The sequence below is a fragment of the Branchiostoma belcheri genome, unplaced genomic scaffold (assembly GCF_001625305.1).
Source record: "Branchiostoma belcheri isolate BF01 breed outbred unplaced genomic scaffold, Haploidv18h27 scaffold16, whole genome shotgun sequence".
In the NCBI taxonomy this organism is placed as follows: Eukaryota; Metazoa; Chordata; class Leptocardii; order Amphioxiformes; family Branchiostomatidae; genus Branchiostoma; species Branchiostoma belcheri.
The window spans coordinates 3,806,389-3,823,308 of NW_017803046.1; the positions used below are offsets into that span (position 1 = coordinate 3,806,389).

General features: G+C 39.6%; 3 protein-coding genes and 1 long non-coding RNA gene across 4 annotated transcripts in view; 2 read left to right on the plus strand and 2 right to left on the minus strand.

The window, feature by feature from the left end:
* The window catches only part of LOC109465928, a 4,120-nt gene extending 1,694 nt beyond the window's left edge, over window positions 1-2,426 (plus strand). The window contains exons 2-5 of the mRNA XM_019763413.1: window positions 624-833; window positions 1,150-1,265; window positions 1,423-1,641; window positions 2,004-2,426. Coding sequence (XP_019618972.1) covers window positions 624-833; window positions 1,150-1,265; window positions 1,423-1,641; window positions 2,004-2,110 — 652 coding nt within the window. The 3' untranslated portion in view covers window positions 2,111-2,426. The remainder of the gene's footprint in view (window positions 1-623; window positions 834-1,149; window positions 1,266-1,422; window positions 1,642-2,003) is intronic.
* A 96-nt stretch (window positions 2,427-2,522) lies between these two features.
* Window positions 2,523-4,307, minus strand: LOC109466007. The gene is made up of 2 exons (XR_002140001.1): window positions 3,886-4,307; window positions 2,523-3,617 (listed from the first exon to the last, which is right to left on the minus strand). It is a non-coding gene; the product is annotated as an uncharacterized LOC109466007 (long non-coding RNA).
* Window positions 4,308-4,357: 50 nt separating this feature from the next.
* Window positions 4,358-8,175, minus strand: LOC109466002 (protein odr-4 homolog). Its single transcript, XM_019763519.1, has 10 exons — window positions 7,975-8,175; window positions 7,561-7,716; window positions 6,960-7,174; window positions 6,644-6,680; window positions 6,307-6,444; window positions 5,926-6,045; window positions 5,542-5,637; window positions 5,221-5,340; window positions 4,881-4,974; window positions 4,358-4,572 (listed from the first exon to the last, which is right to left on the minus strand). Exons 1-10 carry the CDS (start codon window positions 8,077-8,079, stop codon window positions 4,373-4,375), a joined length of 1,281 nt encoding a protein of 426 aa, XP_019619078.1. The 5' UTR covers window positions 8,080-8,175; the 3' UTR covers window positions 4,358-4,372.
* Window positions 8,176-8,382: 207 nt separating this feature from the next.
* Window positions 8,383-11,637, plus strand: LOC109466008 (probable palmitoyltransferase ZDHHC12). Its single transcript, XM_019763525.1, has 6 exons — window positions 8,383-8,753; window positions 9,069-9,220; window positions 9,617-9,748; window positions 9,992-10,158; window positions 10,329-10,496; window positions 10,800-11,637. Exons 1-6 carry the CDS (start codon window positions 8,633-8,635, stop codon window positions 10,954-10,956), a joined length of 897 nt encoding a protein of 298 aa, XP_019619084.1. The 5' UTR covers window positions 8,383-8,632; the 3' UTR covers window positions 10,957-11,637.
* The last annotated feature ends 5,283 nt before the right edge of the window (window positions 11,638-16,920 follow it).

A 16,920-nucleotide genomic window follows, 5' to 3' on the forward strand; every position in this document is an offset into this window, starting at 1 on the left:
GGACTCCCCCTAGCAGGCTCGCGCCTGCGGCGCTCGCTGACGGACGGCGCCCGAAATCTTGCCCCCCCCCCCCCAATCAAGATTTAAAATACTCGGTGGTTGTGTAGTGATATTGCCCCCGTTCTGGCAGGTGACATGAGTGGGTTAGGCCACGACTAGGAAGCCAGTATCCACAGCATAATTTTATAATATTTGTAAAATGTTTCTTCCTCTATCGCCATGGCTCAGTGGTTATGAAAAGGTTCATCGTCACCTATCGCCCGGTGCCTTCGGCAGCCGCCGGTTCGCACCCGATTTCGGGTGATTTTGGCACCCGCCAGAACTTGTCCTCACTCCAAAAAAAACTCCTGGGTCTACCGCATATGCGCTTATCAACACAAAGTCAATAGTTTTGACGTAGAACTATTAGTTGCTGTGTTTTAGACGGTCGGGAATCCTCATGATTTAACGTAATTCGTAATCAGCTCTGAGAATTTAAAGTAATTCGTAATCGGCGGCGAAAATTTGGCGTAATTCGTAATCAATACCCCCCCTTGCAGGCCCTCTGTAATGTGTGTTTAGTTGTTGCATGAAAATTGGTTAAACTTTTTAGTGAAAATATTTTTTGATGGACAATGTTCCAGGGTACACTGTCAGGACCAGGTACCAGTGGTGGACCGATGTGTGGTCCTCAGGGAGCATTTATATGCAGCAGTCTGCACTGTGAACTCTGACAACGCAGACAGAATTACTGAGGAACTGCTGGAACAGGAAGAAACAGGAGTTTTTAGGCTGCTGCAGGACAGACAATTGTTGGAAACTGCAGTTCAAGAAGCACTTCACAGAATAGAAGGGTAGGTTGTCACTCTAATTGTGGGGGTAAGTGGCGTATTGACAGAGTATTCGGCTCAGAACCAAGAGGTCCCGGGTTTGAATCCTGCCAAGTCACCTACCTTGTGCCCTTGGAAAAAGCACTTCACATGATGACTTTCCTCACTTGAATCGCTCAGAGGAAAATGAGTATGCCAGAATGATCATTATCAACCAACCAAACCAAAGTGATACTTTGGTACAGTAGGGAGAATAGAGGCAATAGGAAAGTCTTAGTACCCTTCCAAAACTTCTTTTTCTTTTATTGCTGGAATGATTTTCTTGTACCTTTTCTTTCAGGCAGTCATCTAGATCTGGTACGGGTTCATCTCAATGTGTGGACAAGGAAGATGTAGGAAACATTCTGTATGAAAAGGTGGAAGAACTGCAACCTGATATGTGTGCAAAGATTACAGGTACTTCCTTTTGTTTTTGACATTTCAGAGGTTTTTACTTTGCATTCATTTCTTTGCTTCGAGAATTTAAGCCGTTCTAATATGCAAGTGTGCTGTACCCAGATCTAGAATTTCTTACCTATATATAGTTATTAACTGTTGTCTTTCTGCCCTTCAGGGATGTTACTAGAGTTACCAGAAGACACACTACAGACACTGCTAGCTGACAAGCAGGCCTTACAGTCAGCTGTCCACAGAGCTGTGAAGGCTGTACAAGGAGGGGAACAGCATGGCGCTGTCCACGAGTTACAGCTAGACTCAGATAAACAGGAAATAGGGGAACAGTTGTTTGATATCGTGTGTGAACGATATGAGGAGGATGCTCCCAAAATTACAGGTAAGGTCCTGGCAATGGACTCATCTGTGTGTGTGTGTGTGTACGGAAAATCAATAGATTGGTTGGTATTCGTAATGTGCCTAATGATAATCTACATATTTTGTATCAAACATGATTAAAATAAACAATTTTACACAAATTAAGCAAAAGAACTATACTTTCATTTTTGTTTATTCCTTGTATTGCTTATATACATAAGCCAAATGAGTTTTGAAAGATCGAATCTTTCAAGGTTGAATGGTTCTCGAAATTTAAAGTTCATGTCTAGTATGTAGTAACGTTACCTAAATTTTAGATACTGCAACCTTGTATATGTGCAAAAATATCAACTTTGCATACTTCTTGTCACACTTCTCATGCAGGAATGCTGTTGGAGATGGAAACTACCACTCTAAGAAGACTGTTGGAAAGTCCTGAAGAGCTGAACGAAAAAATTAACCAAGCCTACAATGCTCTTTGTAAAAGCTAGAAATGAACATGTCCTTAGCTGCAATTATTGGTAGAGGTTATGGTGACTTAGGGTGAATTAGGGTACATGTATTTGTAATTTAATCAGTGCAGAAGAAAGTCTTGAAAATATGAATTCAGTACAATTACACTTACATGTTATTGTACGAAAGGTTATTGAGTCTTACATATGGGCGGATGCATATTTTATTCCACCAGTGTACAGTATATATATTGTACATTTTCTATACTGTGAAGCTTTGTTTGCTGTTTACATGGACGTAGGAGAGCTTATCATGTTAAACATATGTGCAATAAAGTCATTCTTAAGATTGAAATCTGTATGTCTTTTTTTCGAATATTGAAGGATTATTGGCTAACTGCTGTAGGACTAATGATGGAGGTCTAAATAAACCAAACCAAACACTTAGACATTGTGTTAACAAATGCATTGTTGTTCTGAAGACAATGTTGCTACAGTCATTGTCATCTCTGCGTATTCATTGATACATGTAATGAAGTAAGATACAAAATTGTACAATCCATTAGTAAAAGTCATTGGCACAGATTAGTTTTCCTCCAATTTCACATAGTTGGATACTGAACTTTGTAGCCCCCACCACCACAAGTTTCTTGCTACATTGATTGCTTCCTTGTAACATTTCAATACATTTGTGTATGTATTTTACTATTTATCTCTCAAAGACAGTAGAAACCATAAAAAGTTAAGCCTCTGTTGCTATCTCAGTCAAATTTCAAAATTGTTACCTCGAGCCCAGGCTAGCATAAACCCAGTGGTACAATGGCTTATTACAATCATGATAAATGAAAGTGTTCAATGCCAAACTTAAGTCACTTTGTACAAATCACTTTACAGTATATAAGAGTTGTAACATTATAGTCAAAAAGACAATAGTCAAAAAGACTTTCAGCTAGTAATTACATTGTGCATATTGTGAATACAGCAGGTTCATTTGATGAGCCTACAAATCCTAATAGATTCATAATATTTTAATAACAGTTCATAACATTTATTCCTGCACAAATCAATGTTATCAAATCATTCAATGAAATGTCAATGGTGGTAACACTACAGCAAAGTTGGTTTGAGCCAGAAAGGATAGATCTCTTCACTGTTACACATACTAAGTTACCTTAAAACATATCTTATGGTCCCATTGAATTTCACTTCTTAATCAAACACTAGTAAACAACTCTATTCTTTGCGTACGTCATAAAAGTAAAATAGAACTTCAATGGACCGATCCCATAGCCCTGTCCACCTCCGACAAACAGTAGAATTGCAAAATAAAAACATAAAAATGCAAATATTTCATGGACGTGCAGCCACTCTCTCATTGGTTAAACTGTGGTTATACTACCATGCTATCATTGGTTGATCTGTTAACTGATGGACAGTTAGGATCAGTCTATTGTAAGCTGGTAAAACGGGTAAGAACTGGTCTAACTTTCGAGATACATAAACAGGCCAGAGATGACCACTGCTATGCCTGCTCCGATCATTGTACCTGTGAATAAACGAATCAACAGTTGGTCAGGATAGAATACAAGGTACATCAACATGTACATTGCTTACAGCCTTATAAATTACATTCATCTAAAAGACAAAAACATATAAAGAGATGTAATAGACTGTACATTGTACCTGTACAAGATGGAATAGAAATGAAAGATTACATTTTCAATGTTGTTTTCCAACTGAAAATGTGATTTGGGAATGGAGCACATTTTATGTTGGAACAGCCCCTCCCCCCCCAAAAAAACAACATTACTTACCAATATAACTCTTCTTCCACTTTTCCCATGATGCCTGAGCATTGATCACCTCTTCCCCATCTGTTTCTTCCTCCTCTTCCTCTCCCATCAGCCCACACATCGGCTTTTCTAGCTCTTCTGGTTCTAAAATGGGACAAAATTGAGGTGAACAGACAAGTTAGCCTTCCATCAGCCCACACACGGGTTTCTCTAACTGGCCACTATGGACAAGATTCTGGATGCTCGGGTCTATGGGAAAAAGACAATTAATCTATGAATGTGGCCAGGTTTACGTTATGGAGTCAGTCACTAGTACAAGCTTGACTGTGGGTCCATTCCTTCAGATTACTGTAATTATTTTTTTCTAGTTACTATACTTATATGTGTGTTTTTTGCAGTCACTCCTGTACTGTGAACATTGATAATTTGCCGACTTTCTTTTTGCTGCTGCCACTGCGGACGTATAGTTCCATGAACACATCCATTTTTCTCAGACTGTGATCTTTTGCTATTGTGAACATAATTCAGTACCAGGTAGTCTCTCAGCATCAGTCTCTACATCCTCAGCTGCCAGGGTGACATCTAGTAGTTCCTGACACCTGGCGATACAGTCCTCCACACCCTCATCCTCAAACATGTAGTCACACACCGACATGTGGGTGTCATGGAGCCGCCCAAACACACGCCTGGGGGTGATGTCCATCTCCTCTAATGACGGGGAACAAAAATCAAAGTCAAACTACCTTCTGTAGCTAGAAAAGTCAATAATTGTTCTTCAGAAAAGCAGTGATTTCAGTACAATTCTACAAGGAAATCCACATACACATGTATCTATAGACTCATGATCTCCACAATAATAAACATGAGTGAAAATCTCAGCTAGGTTTACACCAGTAACAAATTGTACTTTAAAGTTCCTATTATCCTAGGTCTATGTTTTATAGTTACATGTTTTGGGCATTTTCTACATCTTTCTCAAAATATGACTTAGATTTAGATTTGAATACATAGTTTACCTCGATCTGCTGTAAAGTCCTTAACTTCCAACACATCCTCAGCAAGTAGCTCACATCTAGCAGTCAGGCTCCTTACTACATCTTCTCTTATTGCCTGCAGACAGATACATGGTTGGGAAAAATTAAATCAGTAAATCAGTCTGTCCTTGGTAGAATTTACAAACTGTGATTGTAAATGCTGCTGGCTTGAAAAGACTATGCTGTGAAGTAAAAAACGTTAGAGGTGTCATTACCTTATAGAGGCCGAAAAATATAGTTTCTTGTGGTACAATGTACATTGTATACTAGTATGTTTCTTGTGGTATACTAGTATGTTTCTTGTGGTATACTAGTATCTTACCTGTGATGCCTGTGCCACAGTTGCCTTGCTGTGCACGTATGCCCTAGCTTGGATGAGTCCCCGAATAAACACAGTTCCTCCACATTCTGTCACCATTGCCTCTTTTGACTTGTTACTTGTCTATAACAATGAGAAAAATACTTTATGATTCTACAAAGGTAAATCTAATAAATGCTTTTAATACACCAGCATGGAAATCTAGCAAAGAACAAATTATCTCAGATATAAAAAGCAAGCTTTCTCTTTAAAAACATATGCTATGGAACAAGTATATGCTGAAAATCCAGAAGAAAAGTGAAGATTGTGTAAGATTTTTCCTACTGCATTTGAAAGGATCTGCACACAGAACATCTCAGGACCATCACTGGTGGGCTGATGGGACATCTTAGTCTCCTTATGTCTTCCCTTTCCTTTACCCTGATAGTATAAAAAATACTGTCAATACATGGCACTTTATTTCATGGCACAGTGAAAATCAACAGCTCTCTGTATGTGTTTCTTTGAGTTCACAGCGAAAGCATATGTTTGCAGTTTGTAGCTTTGAGAGGTCATGGAAAACATAAAATTATAACATATTTAACAATCTACTGCAGAATATATATGATTTATGTTGGCCTAACAATGATACACATAATCATAATCAGAATACTAAGTATGATATGCTACAATGCATAATAGTATACATGATGATGATTGAAGACATACATGTCCCTTCTTGCTCTGTGGTGGTTCCTGTGCCTGTAGAGGTTGATCCTCCTTCCTCAGTACACCATTGAAGGTACACAAACCCTGCATGATGCACTCACAGAATGGACCAATGGAAGTCTGTAGAAATGAATAGTGTACAAAATATTTAGACAATTCATTTGACCATTAGGTTGCCAAGAATTACATGTGTACATGTACTTATTAATTAACAATATATATATATATACATTTGTAATTAAAACTTTCCAAGTATATGAGTCAAAAAAGATACAGGGATTCATTATATATAATATAGTATAGCCTTAAAAACCAAGTAATAGTAAGCTCAAAAGGACCAAGAAAAGGGGTTTACGGAAAAGAATGTCCTGTCAGTCTTACATCTAGCTGCTGGTGTAGAGTCTTTGTTGCCTCCCCCCTCAGTATAGGAATGTTGATGTTGACAGTTACAGCAGTGTGCAGTAGAGGCCACTGGCTAACAAAGGACTGGAACTTCCACTCTGCAACTGTACCACTGTCCTGGAGGCCACAAGGAAACAAGAAATCAAGGATGTAGACCTCTGTCATTGAAGTATGTACATGTACTCAGAATTGTTTGCTACGAAATAGCTACGATACCGGCCTAGTATTAATAAGACACTGGTCAAAAAGGTGTCAATCAGTAAGAAGTTTCTCAAGAAATGGAATAAGCTTTTTTTTTTAAGTGATGAAAACTTACCCTAGGATCTACAACATTGAATGTCTTTGTGGTAAATCTGGGAATAAAGGTCAAGGATAACAAACTTCTTCTTTTTTATAACTTATAACACTTTATGCAACAAACTGTGAAGCTGGTATGCCAGAAGTAAACAATGAAGGCCCCTAACTTGTCTAGGCATTCAACTTTGATGTACATGTATTACCCACAGTGCATGACACTTTGCATGCATAGGTCAAATCGTCAACCAGCTTATTATGCATTGTGTCAAAGCAGGCATTATGCCAGAGTTTGAGACCAGTTTTTAAATAAAACAGGACTTGATGAGGAAGGATACTTCTTGGTGACACTACAGATCTGCAGAACTATTCTGTGCTGCTCCTCCTCTTCACCCTCTGTCTTCACAGCCTTCTGCCAGGGGGTCTTCAGCAGTGTCTTGTGAACCGAGTACAGGACCTGGATCAGCTGGGACTGGATGGTCCTGCTCTCTTCTGAGGGCAACACGACAAAGATGCCCAGGATGTTCAACCCCCCAGGAAGCATTCTCTCCACCTGTGCAACACACAAACATGATAATTACATGTACAATGTATGTATGTCTGTGAATTGTTTCATCAGGTTAGCAAGACACTGAGTAAAGAGACTTTTTACACAACCAAGTCTTTTATTCAGCCGACATTTCGGTGACCTCAGGGCAATTCTGACTGGTTCACATTGCGCTACAGCACAGGTGATAATTATGGTATATCAGGTGATGTCATTGGCGTGTCTGCTGCCATGCTGGTGTCCCTACATTCACTGTTCAAAATGCGGATACCGGTAGAGACACCAGCATGGCACCTCAAGTATTTTGACATCTTCTTTATCATGTGTGGCGAATGTCAACAATCTGTCAATGAGAACATTCAAGGGAAGACTTATTACTAGTAAATACCTACCTGTTTTGCATGTTCTGCGATCCACTGTGAGTCAAGACTCTCTGATTTTGTTGCTGACCCCTTCTTCTTTTTCTTGCCAGTCTGTTGGGTGTCGTCCTCAATCTTAGGTGTCCTGATGAGATGCACCACATAGTCCTCTCGCTTGTGTCCATGGGCCTGGAAAGGAAAAGAGATAACTGTACGTCCTAGCCAAGTTCACAGAGACCTACTGTAATTTGTTAAGAGGGGAAAGGAGGCATTTGTAACTTGTATTTAGCTGATGATGATAAGAAATCTTCCTGTCACCACCCCCTGCCCCAAGTCTGTAACCACCCCAAGCCCTTAAATCCTCCCCCTGGGTTTCTATCGAAAGGTGCACACGTGTACTACTCATGCCATATGTCTGCAGCACTAGGCACCAAAATTTCATCTTACCTGTCCCACAAGAAGCCCGGTTGTTATTCCTTTGCCAGCAGAAGTCTTCAGAATTTCCTGAATTCTATCCTGTAACAGATCCTCGGCTATCACCGTCCGACCCATCTTCAAAACGCGTCAAGATGTATTCTTGCTATCACGACACTTCTTCCGTTCTCAGTGCTGTAACCCATGCAATAGGTCGAAGGTCATTGGGCGGCTTCATTCAGCGAAAGCAAACAGAAAGAAGAGTCCTCGATTCAACCATTTTGCCTACGTAACTTGGATTTATCCGACCTTGTTTCTTTATATAAATACCAAAACTAAATTTTGTACTTAATTTTGTCTGAAAATGTTGAGAGTATCTTATAATTTTTCGTTTGTACATAGATGAGAACCCGCCCTCCCCTATTTGCAGAAGTCGTTCAGCCCAAACATAGTTTTAGAACACGTCATTTCCAAGATGGTTGTGGTCCAATTTCTGTGTCTACAAATTCTTCCTGATTTCTGCAAGTTTTATTCTTCATTCTCAGTCACTACACCGCTCCACGTATCCAGACGTATTTCTGGCGCGGTTTTATAGTTGGAAAGGCGAGAGAAGTGTGATTCCAAGACGTCGAAGTGGCGAGTTCTGTGGGCTATTTTTGGTTGTTTTGGAGTTGTTGGCTGGCAGCCCAGTATGGCGGGTGTGTGGCAGAGGCCGTGTTGGCGGATGTTGTTCAGTACTGCCGTCCTAGTCAGGTCCTTCCACGTCTGTATAACGACTGGGGTGGTGTCATTATTGTTCTTTAAGGACACGGGTAAGTGCTTAGATACTCTGTCTCTAATTACTGTATAAGCAAGGGCATATACAATGCAATAATTTGTTTACAAGGGTAAGTTTCTTATCTATGGTTGCTCTTTTTTGCAAAGAAAGTTGTGTTCATTTCCAATATAGCAGCTAGCAAGGACAAAGTCGTATCTATAACGGTAGGCTAATTGAATTACACATTCCTTTATCACATTAGTTACATGTGATACTGTTACATGTTTTAATCTGTAGTAAGTTGTGTGAGGTATACGTACAAGTAGACTATGATACTATTAAGTTAACATTCCTGTATTTCCTTCCACAGCTCTAAGACAACAGTTGATATCAGGTGACTACCTGGTACCATGTATATACATGGCCCTGGTGTTCCTGAGTTTAGTGCTGTATGCAGTGGTGTGCTCCATGGACCCTGGATTTGTCAGTCTCACAAACAACAAGAATGCCATCAGGAAAGGAGTAAGTTGTCTTGTTGAAAGTGTGAAATCATGACTGGTATAGTTCTGAAGTTTTCAAAAGAAGAGAGTGAATAAACTCATGGTTTGAATGGGACAATGGTGTAGTATGATACACTGTGGCTAACACCAGTATGTAATAACAGTGAGGGGGGAATGCCATAACCACAGACTTACAGGAATGTTGAAGTGTTCTCCTGGCAGGCTGGGAAGAAGTGGGATCAAATTCTTGAAATAAGCAGGCAATATGGTCCTCCCACAGTCTTAGAAGAAGTGGCAGTGGACCATGCCCAAAATCAGTGAGAAATTTACAATATTAAAGGAATAAAAGAAGAAATTTACTGCAACAGTAAATACCTTCCCTGAGGTTTGAAATTTCTTGTTTTTCTTCTGCCTCCAGCAACAGTGTGTGGAGTCCAACAGTGAGGAAGATGACAGTGTCTCTGCTACAGAAACAAGTGTAATGATTGAACCAGACATTGGTCTGAAACCCAGAGTCAAGCTCAGGAACTGTGGGTTTTGTGGCATACAGGTACGTGCACACAAAATTCTTGTTTTAATTCTAAGTTATCTTTTTGTTAGATGTTTGTTCACAGATACATGTATGTATAGTTATCCAGTGCCTGTTTTTTCCTTTATATAACACAATTTTATTTCTGTTAGATACGGATGCACTGTGAGTCTGTGTAGGCTTGTATTTGCTTCATTATTTTTGTAGTACTCACAAAAGTCTGTTTACTTGTGTATAATATCAGACAATTTGTATTCCTTTCAGCAACCCATCCGAGCCAAGCACTGTGAGCTGTGTGGGTTCTGTATCCACCGGTTTGACCACCACTGTCCGTGGTTCGAGACGTGTATCGGGGAGAGGAACCACAGGTTCTTCTGGATCTTCTTATTGGTGGAAACCTCGCTGGTGGGATGGACTGTCCACCTGGTCTGGTAAGTACATTGTGGCTAATCTTCCTGGAACATTTAGTTTAGTTACGTAACAGATCCATAACAACTATAAGAAGGCTTAAATATATACAAGGAGAAATTTGTTTTTAAATGCAGTGAGAAGAAGACTAATGGTTTGTAGAGTGGATGCCATTGTGTTATCTTCCTTTCAGGACTGCATTTGTGTATGAAGAGAGCTGGACCAGCTGGTTTGTGTCGAACGGGCTGTACCTGGTGGCCATGTTTGTGCTGGTGCTGGGAGGTACAGCCACCTTCCTCCTGGTGGCCTCACACACCTACCTGATCGGCATCAACCTCACCACATGGGAGTTCATGTCAAGGTGGGGAGGATTCCCTTTAGAAGTTGATATTTTGATATTGGATGTATTGTGACAGGAAAAGATATGGGGGTCAGAGTTCTAATCCCACTTCTGACACCATCTTTCAGGAAGTGTAAGATTTACAATATGGTAGAATGCAAAATAACAGAAAAACTGTTTTAAGGATAGATTTTTCATGACACATTCTACTGGAGAGAGGCAATTCCTTTTGCGAAACTCAGGCAGCATCTATATTATAATGGCAATCTTTTTCATGTTCCTCTAATGCTATGTTTTTATTGGACTTGCATTTTCCCCCCACAGACATAGGATCACGTACCTGAAAGACTATCACGGAGATGAGAACCCATTTGACGAGGGCTTGCTGAAGAACCTGTGGAAGTTCTTTCTGCACCTGCGACTGAAGGACTGGGAGTTGTACCTGATGAACAGGCCAGCTAAAACACTGGGCAGGGCATAGGCACGTGGGCAGGGTACCACTAGGTGCTGTACCATGTGTTCTAAGTAGGGTGTGAAAACCCCAGTACACTTTGTACTGCAGGGAGTTTAACACCCCTTCAGAACTAACCTGGATGAACTTTAACTTGACCTTAAATGTATTTTAGGTCAGACAAAATCAGGACATAAACCAGACCATACAAAAAGGCGATTAGAGCGTTGGACTTGGAACCAATAGGTCCCAGGTTCACCATGCCCTGACGTTGTGCCCTTTGGAAAGGCACTTTACACGACTTCCCTCCCTGTACAGTGGAGTAATGCCAACTGAGCCTCTTACTAGGCTAATCTGTCAAAATGTGTGCCAAATACACACTATGGATATGGTGCGCCAATGTGCCAACATCTGCACATTTGCCACCAAGAGCCGTAAAAAAACCCCAAAAGGTCTACCCCCAGGCCATGATCACTTGATCATCATGAGGTTGACTGGGGGGAATGTCCAGAAAAGTTGGCAAAATCCCTTGAGACCTACCAACACTACAGCTGTCAGGGATTTTTAAAAAAGTGCCATTTGTTTTCAAATTGAAAACAAAAGGGGGCTGGGCCCTGAACAGGAGGCAGTCTTTCATGGTGATCACATTTTGCCCTTGGCATACATACAATATGTGATTTAGATCTTAATCCATGATCTAGGCATGTGGTCTTCCTACAAAATGTAGGCTGAATCTCTCTGTCATTGAGAGATTTTAGGCCCCTTTGATCAGAGAGATACAATGTACTTTGTATTTGTATCATCTTGTTCTGCCAACTTCCAACTGGCTTTCTCTGTATCTGAATGGTCCTCAGTGCCATAACCAGTATATTGTGATACAGTAATGAGTACTGTAAAATCACAAAAACCTGGAGCAGTGCAGTTTGTTGTGAATGCCATGGGGCTGACAATTTTTCCCCTTGCAGAATGACAATACTGCCTGCACCCCTGACTTAAAAAGTCGTTAACAGTCACGGTGAAGTGATTGTAATTACTCAGGAACTGTCCTTCCTTTGACAACTTTTGTCCTGTAGTAAAAGGAAGGAGCCAGACCCTTGGCCATAGATAATTCTGTATGTGCCAAAGGCAAAGAATGTCATGGTTTCAACTATTTTGGGCAAAAAGGCTGTACGTCTAACATCTTTGCTAGAAGAAAATGTTAGATTTGCAGTTGTACCAACTTACTGTTGAAGGTCTGCTCTGCTAGAGGCAGTGTCGCACATTGGAAAAATAAGTCACTGAAGGATTTTTAGGAATTGGATACTGAGCCCTGTCCAGTGTAATAAGTACAAATGTAGATCTTCAGATGAGGAATACGCTGAACCCGAGCTGGTGATTTTTAAATTCTATGACTTTCTGGTGACTGACAGCCAAATGTCTTAGACTTGTGTGACACCAGATTCAAGACAATTTTACTACTCACCAAGCAGAGGTTGGTGGGAAACATTATGATCTTAATATCATATGCCCCATTTTCTGTCACTACTGGAGTAGTGACAGCAGCTAGTGGGGCATATGAGTTTTACCCAAGTGGACAGAAACATAGACATAATTCTATTAGACTTGAGCCTTACATCAGTGCAGATGTTTTTATGTAGAAGCAAGGGACCAAGTTTATGTACTGGAACTTTATTTTGCAATAAAATCAGTTGAAATCACATGTTTGGATGTGCATGGTGCATGTTTGAGGTCTGTACTGAAGTTGGATCATGACACATGCTTGTGGTTGATGGGTGTTTGGTGTGGTTTGTCACTGTAATGTGCTAACATGCAATGTGAATGAGTGACACAAAGTTGACTAGTAACAGGCAAAATCTTTTTGAAGGTTGCATGGTTGTGAGGTCGCACAGAGTGTTGAGTATCTGCACTTCTGAGTGATGAAGATGGCAAGAGGGTTTGTTAGCTGGTGAAGAGATAGAAGTGCTCCCTCTGTAGACACAGAGTGGCATTGCAAGTGGAATGGTGGACACATTTTTTTGATGTGAAGAAAAAGCATGTGACGTGATCTTAATTCCACAAGTCAGCTTTAAGATTCTCACCATGAATATACCAGCTGAGGCCAAACTAAACAAGTAACTGCAGGCGTGAAAACCAGGGACATATCTGGCTCAAGTATGAATATTCTACATCTACCTCATGTTTTATTTCTTCATTTATTTTGTAACTAAAACTGTTTGATACATTGAAATATGGACGAGAAAGTTCAAGATCAATCATTGGGAATTTACCCAATAGATATTGAGGTTGTGGGTTTGAGTCCCAGTACAACCATCCAATCAATGCAATGAGGGTGACATGGTGACCTTGTGGTTAGGGTTGTGTTAAGGCTCTTAAGGTTCTGGGTTTAAATCCCTAGCAGGTCCCAATGTTGTGCCCATGGGAAAGGCACTTTACACCAATTTCCTCACTTGACTCAGGTAAATTGGAGTACCCTGCTTTGGTAACAATGTCTTCTCAGATGGGACAAAGCCCAGGTCCCATGTTTGAACTTTGAGGAGATTGCCGAGGTAATTGGTATCCTGCAAACTTTACATACCCTCAGATTTCGACACACCAATGCAATTACATGTTTCTTGAATTTTGGGAAACTTTGGAATCTGCAGTGAGAAGAATGTGGTCCAAACATGACTTTGCTTTTATAGCCTCTACCAGGCTTTAGGAGTGGCCAGAGTAGACAGTGACGCTCACTTGGGGGTGGAAAACTACTCCTTAAGTGGGCGAAGTCCTCTGGTATGTCTAGTTGGCCAGTTTAAAGCTGTTACTCTTTAAAGCTGTTTCTGAAGCCTGGTAGATGCTGGACTGGAGGAGATGAAGATTAGTTATGTCTTAAACTGCGATGATAATGACAGCCAGGAAGAAGGTGGTCTCCTCAGCAGGCTCTACAACTTTAATTATATTTTTGGCTTTTATTATGTGCTTTGTTTCTTAAGGCATGTCACTTCTCTTTGTACCTGCCTCCTTGTGTCAATCCAGCTGGTGTGTCCAAACAGGATTGATATGCCGTAAGGAAAATAGTGCATTGTAAAAGCCCCCCTCCCTAATAAAGCCCCAGTCATACAGCCTGCTAAGGTGACTAGGAAGATGGCACTGGAACCACACAAGCCATCTAAATTTAGGATAGGACTGTCAGGAAGGAACAATCCAAGGTGATGTCTAATCAACAAACTGAAATATGACATCACAGTATGGAAAAGACTGATGAAAAGCCTTTAACCATATGTTTCCTAGACATAGAGTATCAAAAATGAGTGAAGAAAGATAGTATATGTATGTTCATGGAACACAAGTTTATTAAGCAGAGAATTCCATCATAGAAATGAACAGTGCAAGTTAGAGAAGCAGAATAAGGTATTAGTACGTTTCTACAAGTGAGCTAAAATTTACTTTCTATTGTAACAATACTATTGCTTACATAATTATCAATAATATGTATCAAACTAGAAAGGCCGACATTTGCTTGAGAGCAAATGCAGCAGATGGCTTCACCCTATCCCCCATACCGAAAATGGATCCATCCTACGATGGCTGCCAATAGTCTACACCCCCATGCAGAAATGGAACCTTCCAATGCCGGAAATAGCCAAAAAGCCCTATTTTACATAACTTTAAAGTGGTGTATGTCAAAATCGTGAATGACATTCTTTGGACATGTGTCCAAGGTATCCCCATACTGAATTTCAGGTCATTCAGATTTAATATTAGGGCACAGGAGCCAAAAATGTACATTTTGGGTCCGAAAATAGCCAAAAAGCCTTATTTTTCCCAATTTTAAAGTGGTGTATGTCAATAGCTTGAATGATTTTTTGTAGACATATGTCCAAGGTATCCCCATACCAAATTTCAGGTCATTTGGTTTTAGTACCTGGGAACCAGATCTCAAAATGTATATTTTTTGCCTGAAAATGGCCAAAAAACCCAAATAAAACAATTTTTCAAAAAAATGAAAAAAAAAAAGCGTCGGGGTATTTGCCCACTCTACCTTCATGCCAAATTTCGTGTTATTTGGCCGGAAAATGGCAGAGATGAATCCATTTAAAGAAATGGCAGGAGAAGAAGAAGAAACATGAGGGAACACAATATGTCTTCACCACTTTGTGGTGAAGCCATAAATATCAAAATACCTACTAGATGTTCTCACTTGTGCAAGTTAACTTTAAGTTAGCTACATGCTCTTTTCCACTCTCTTCGCCTGCTTGCATACTCTCCCTACTAAATAAATGTTGCTACTAGGCTTGTTACAACACAAGCAATGTGTAAATATGTCAGGTCTTAAAGTCAGAACATAATGTAATTGCTAATGCTCATTTTTTTTATTTCTTACTGTTTAGAATTACCCAACAACCTGGCATAACTACATCTAATAGCAACTGGACGTAAAAGTTGGGCGACCAAAGTTTTAGAACACAAAATGGAAAAAAGTTACAGAAAATAAATTTGGAACAGCCAATGGAAGTTGACAAACACGCAGCATCGCTATTATCAAAGACATTTATTTCTGACAGTTAACTGACTGCATGACATAATGTTTAACCACATGACATTGGAACATTTGTAGAGAAGAAGAAGCATACAATTTTCTATACATGATGTGGCAATCAGCTTGTATTAATATGGTATCCATTTTTTTGACATGTCCGATTAAATTTGTTATATCACTAACAGTTATCTGACGCATACATACAATGTAGATGTAAATCAGAAATGGATAAATATATGAAATGTACAGATATTAGTTGTTGATGTTTAAGTTAAACATTCTGAAGCTACTTTGATAAAAGATACATGTATAAGTTCCACTCTTGTGCATTTGCGGTGTCAACAGTGAAGGCTCTTGACTTGTAAACAGTTGTTGTCTAGAGTCTAGACCATGCTGTGTTTTGTTTGTGTGTCGGGGGCCTTCAATTTTGACATGTTACTCACAATGTATTGTATTGTGCATATGCAGTTGGAACCCTGAATCAACTTATAGATTCAGTTTAGCACCAATGGTTTGTATAATGTTAGTACATGCCCGTATAATACAATTCCCTGCAACAGCATTATTTGATAATTTAAGTTGTTACATGTTGCAAAAATGAAATAGAATCTGTGTAACAATTTGTCCAGCACCAGATACAAAAATATAATCCTTACCCATAAAGCAGGTTTCTATATCATACTTGTTACTACAATATCCTTTAAAAACTGTCTAAAGCTAGGATGTAATTACAGGCGTTATCTTGCATAATCATTCAAGCAGATATGCCTGCCTTAAAATACTTGTTACAGAATGAATATGATTGTCATACATTAAACATAGTAAACACTTTTAACATGACACTGGCTCTACATCTGACTACAGTTTGTAAGAAAACATGGCATTCATCCTACATTTAAAATGTTACGGGAGGCATACAAATTATCAAATTAATATTGTAAGTACACATTTTACTCTTTTGTATTGTAAATAAGTTGGCGTCTAAACTCCAGTCTGACTTGTTGATGATAATGATACTCCAAAGGTTGGCTTTTTTGTTAACTCTGCACGTTTTTAAAAACTGCTGGAAGATTTGAAGCACAAGTGATGTCATAGGGTAAACAGCACAGCAAGGCTATGAAGTATTGACACACAATTGTAATTGATACATGTACAATGTACCATTGTTACTGGAAAGACTTGATTTTTAGGCACAACCTTGGTTACTGCTGATTCTATAATTGAATATCAAAAATATATTTGGCTACTGAATATCACTAAGTCTTGCTCATGTTTGTGCTTGGAATACATTGTTCCTCAGCTTGTTTCAGACTGCCTAAATGTGATGTAAAACGTTGTACAAGGAACATAACAAACCGCATGATTTCAGACCATTTCTACAAAGTACAAAATGATAAAACTAAAGTTCCCTTGGCAAGGTTTTTTCTACTAGGTAAATGCAATACTTAATTTGTGCTTCATCATTTACCAAATATGTT

Coding starts and splice junctions, on each gene's coding strand:
- LOC109466002 (XM_019763519.1), bottom strand. CDS start 8,079: ATGGGTCGGACGGTGATAGCCGAGGATCTGTTACAGGATAGAATTCAG. Junction 4,975..5,220: donor CTGTGGCACAGGCATCACAG/GTAAGATACTAG, acceptor ATCTGTCTGCAG/GCAATAAGAGAAGATGTAGT. Junction 4,573..4,880: donor GGACTTTACAGCAGATCGAG/GTAAACTATGTA, acceptor CCCCGTCATTAG/AGGAGATGGACATCACCCCC.
- LOC109466008 (XM_019763525.1), top strand. CDS start 8,633: ATGGCGGGTGTGTGGCAGAGGCCGTGTTGGCGGATGTTGTTCAGTACT. Junction 9,221..9,616: donor AGAATGCCATCAGGAAAGGA/GTAAGTTGTCTT, acceptor TTCTGCCTCCAG/CAACAGTGTGTGGAGTCCAA. Junction 9,749..9,991: donor GTGGGTTTTGTGGCATACAG/GTACGTGCACAC, acceptor TATTCCTTTCAG/CAACCCATCCGAGCCAAGCA.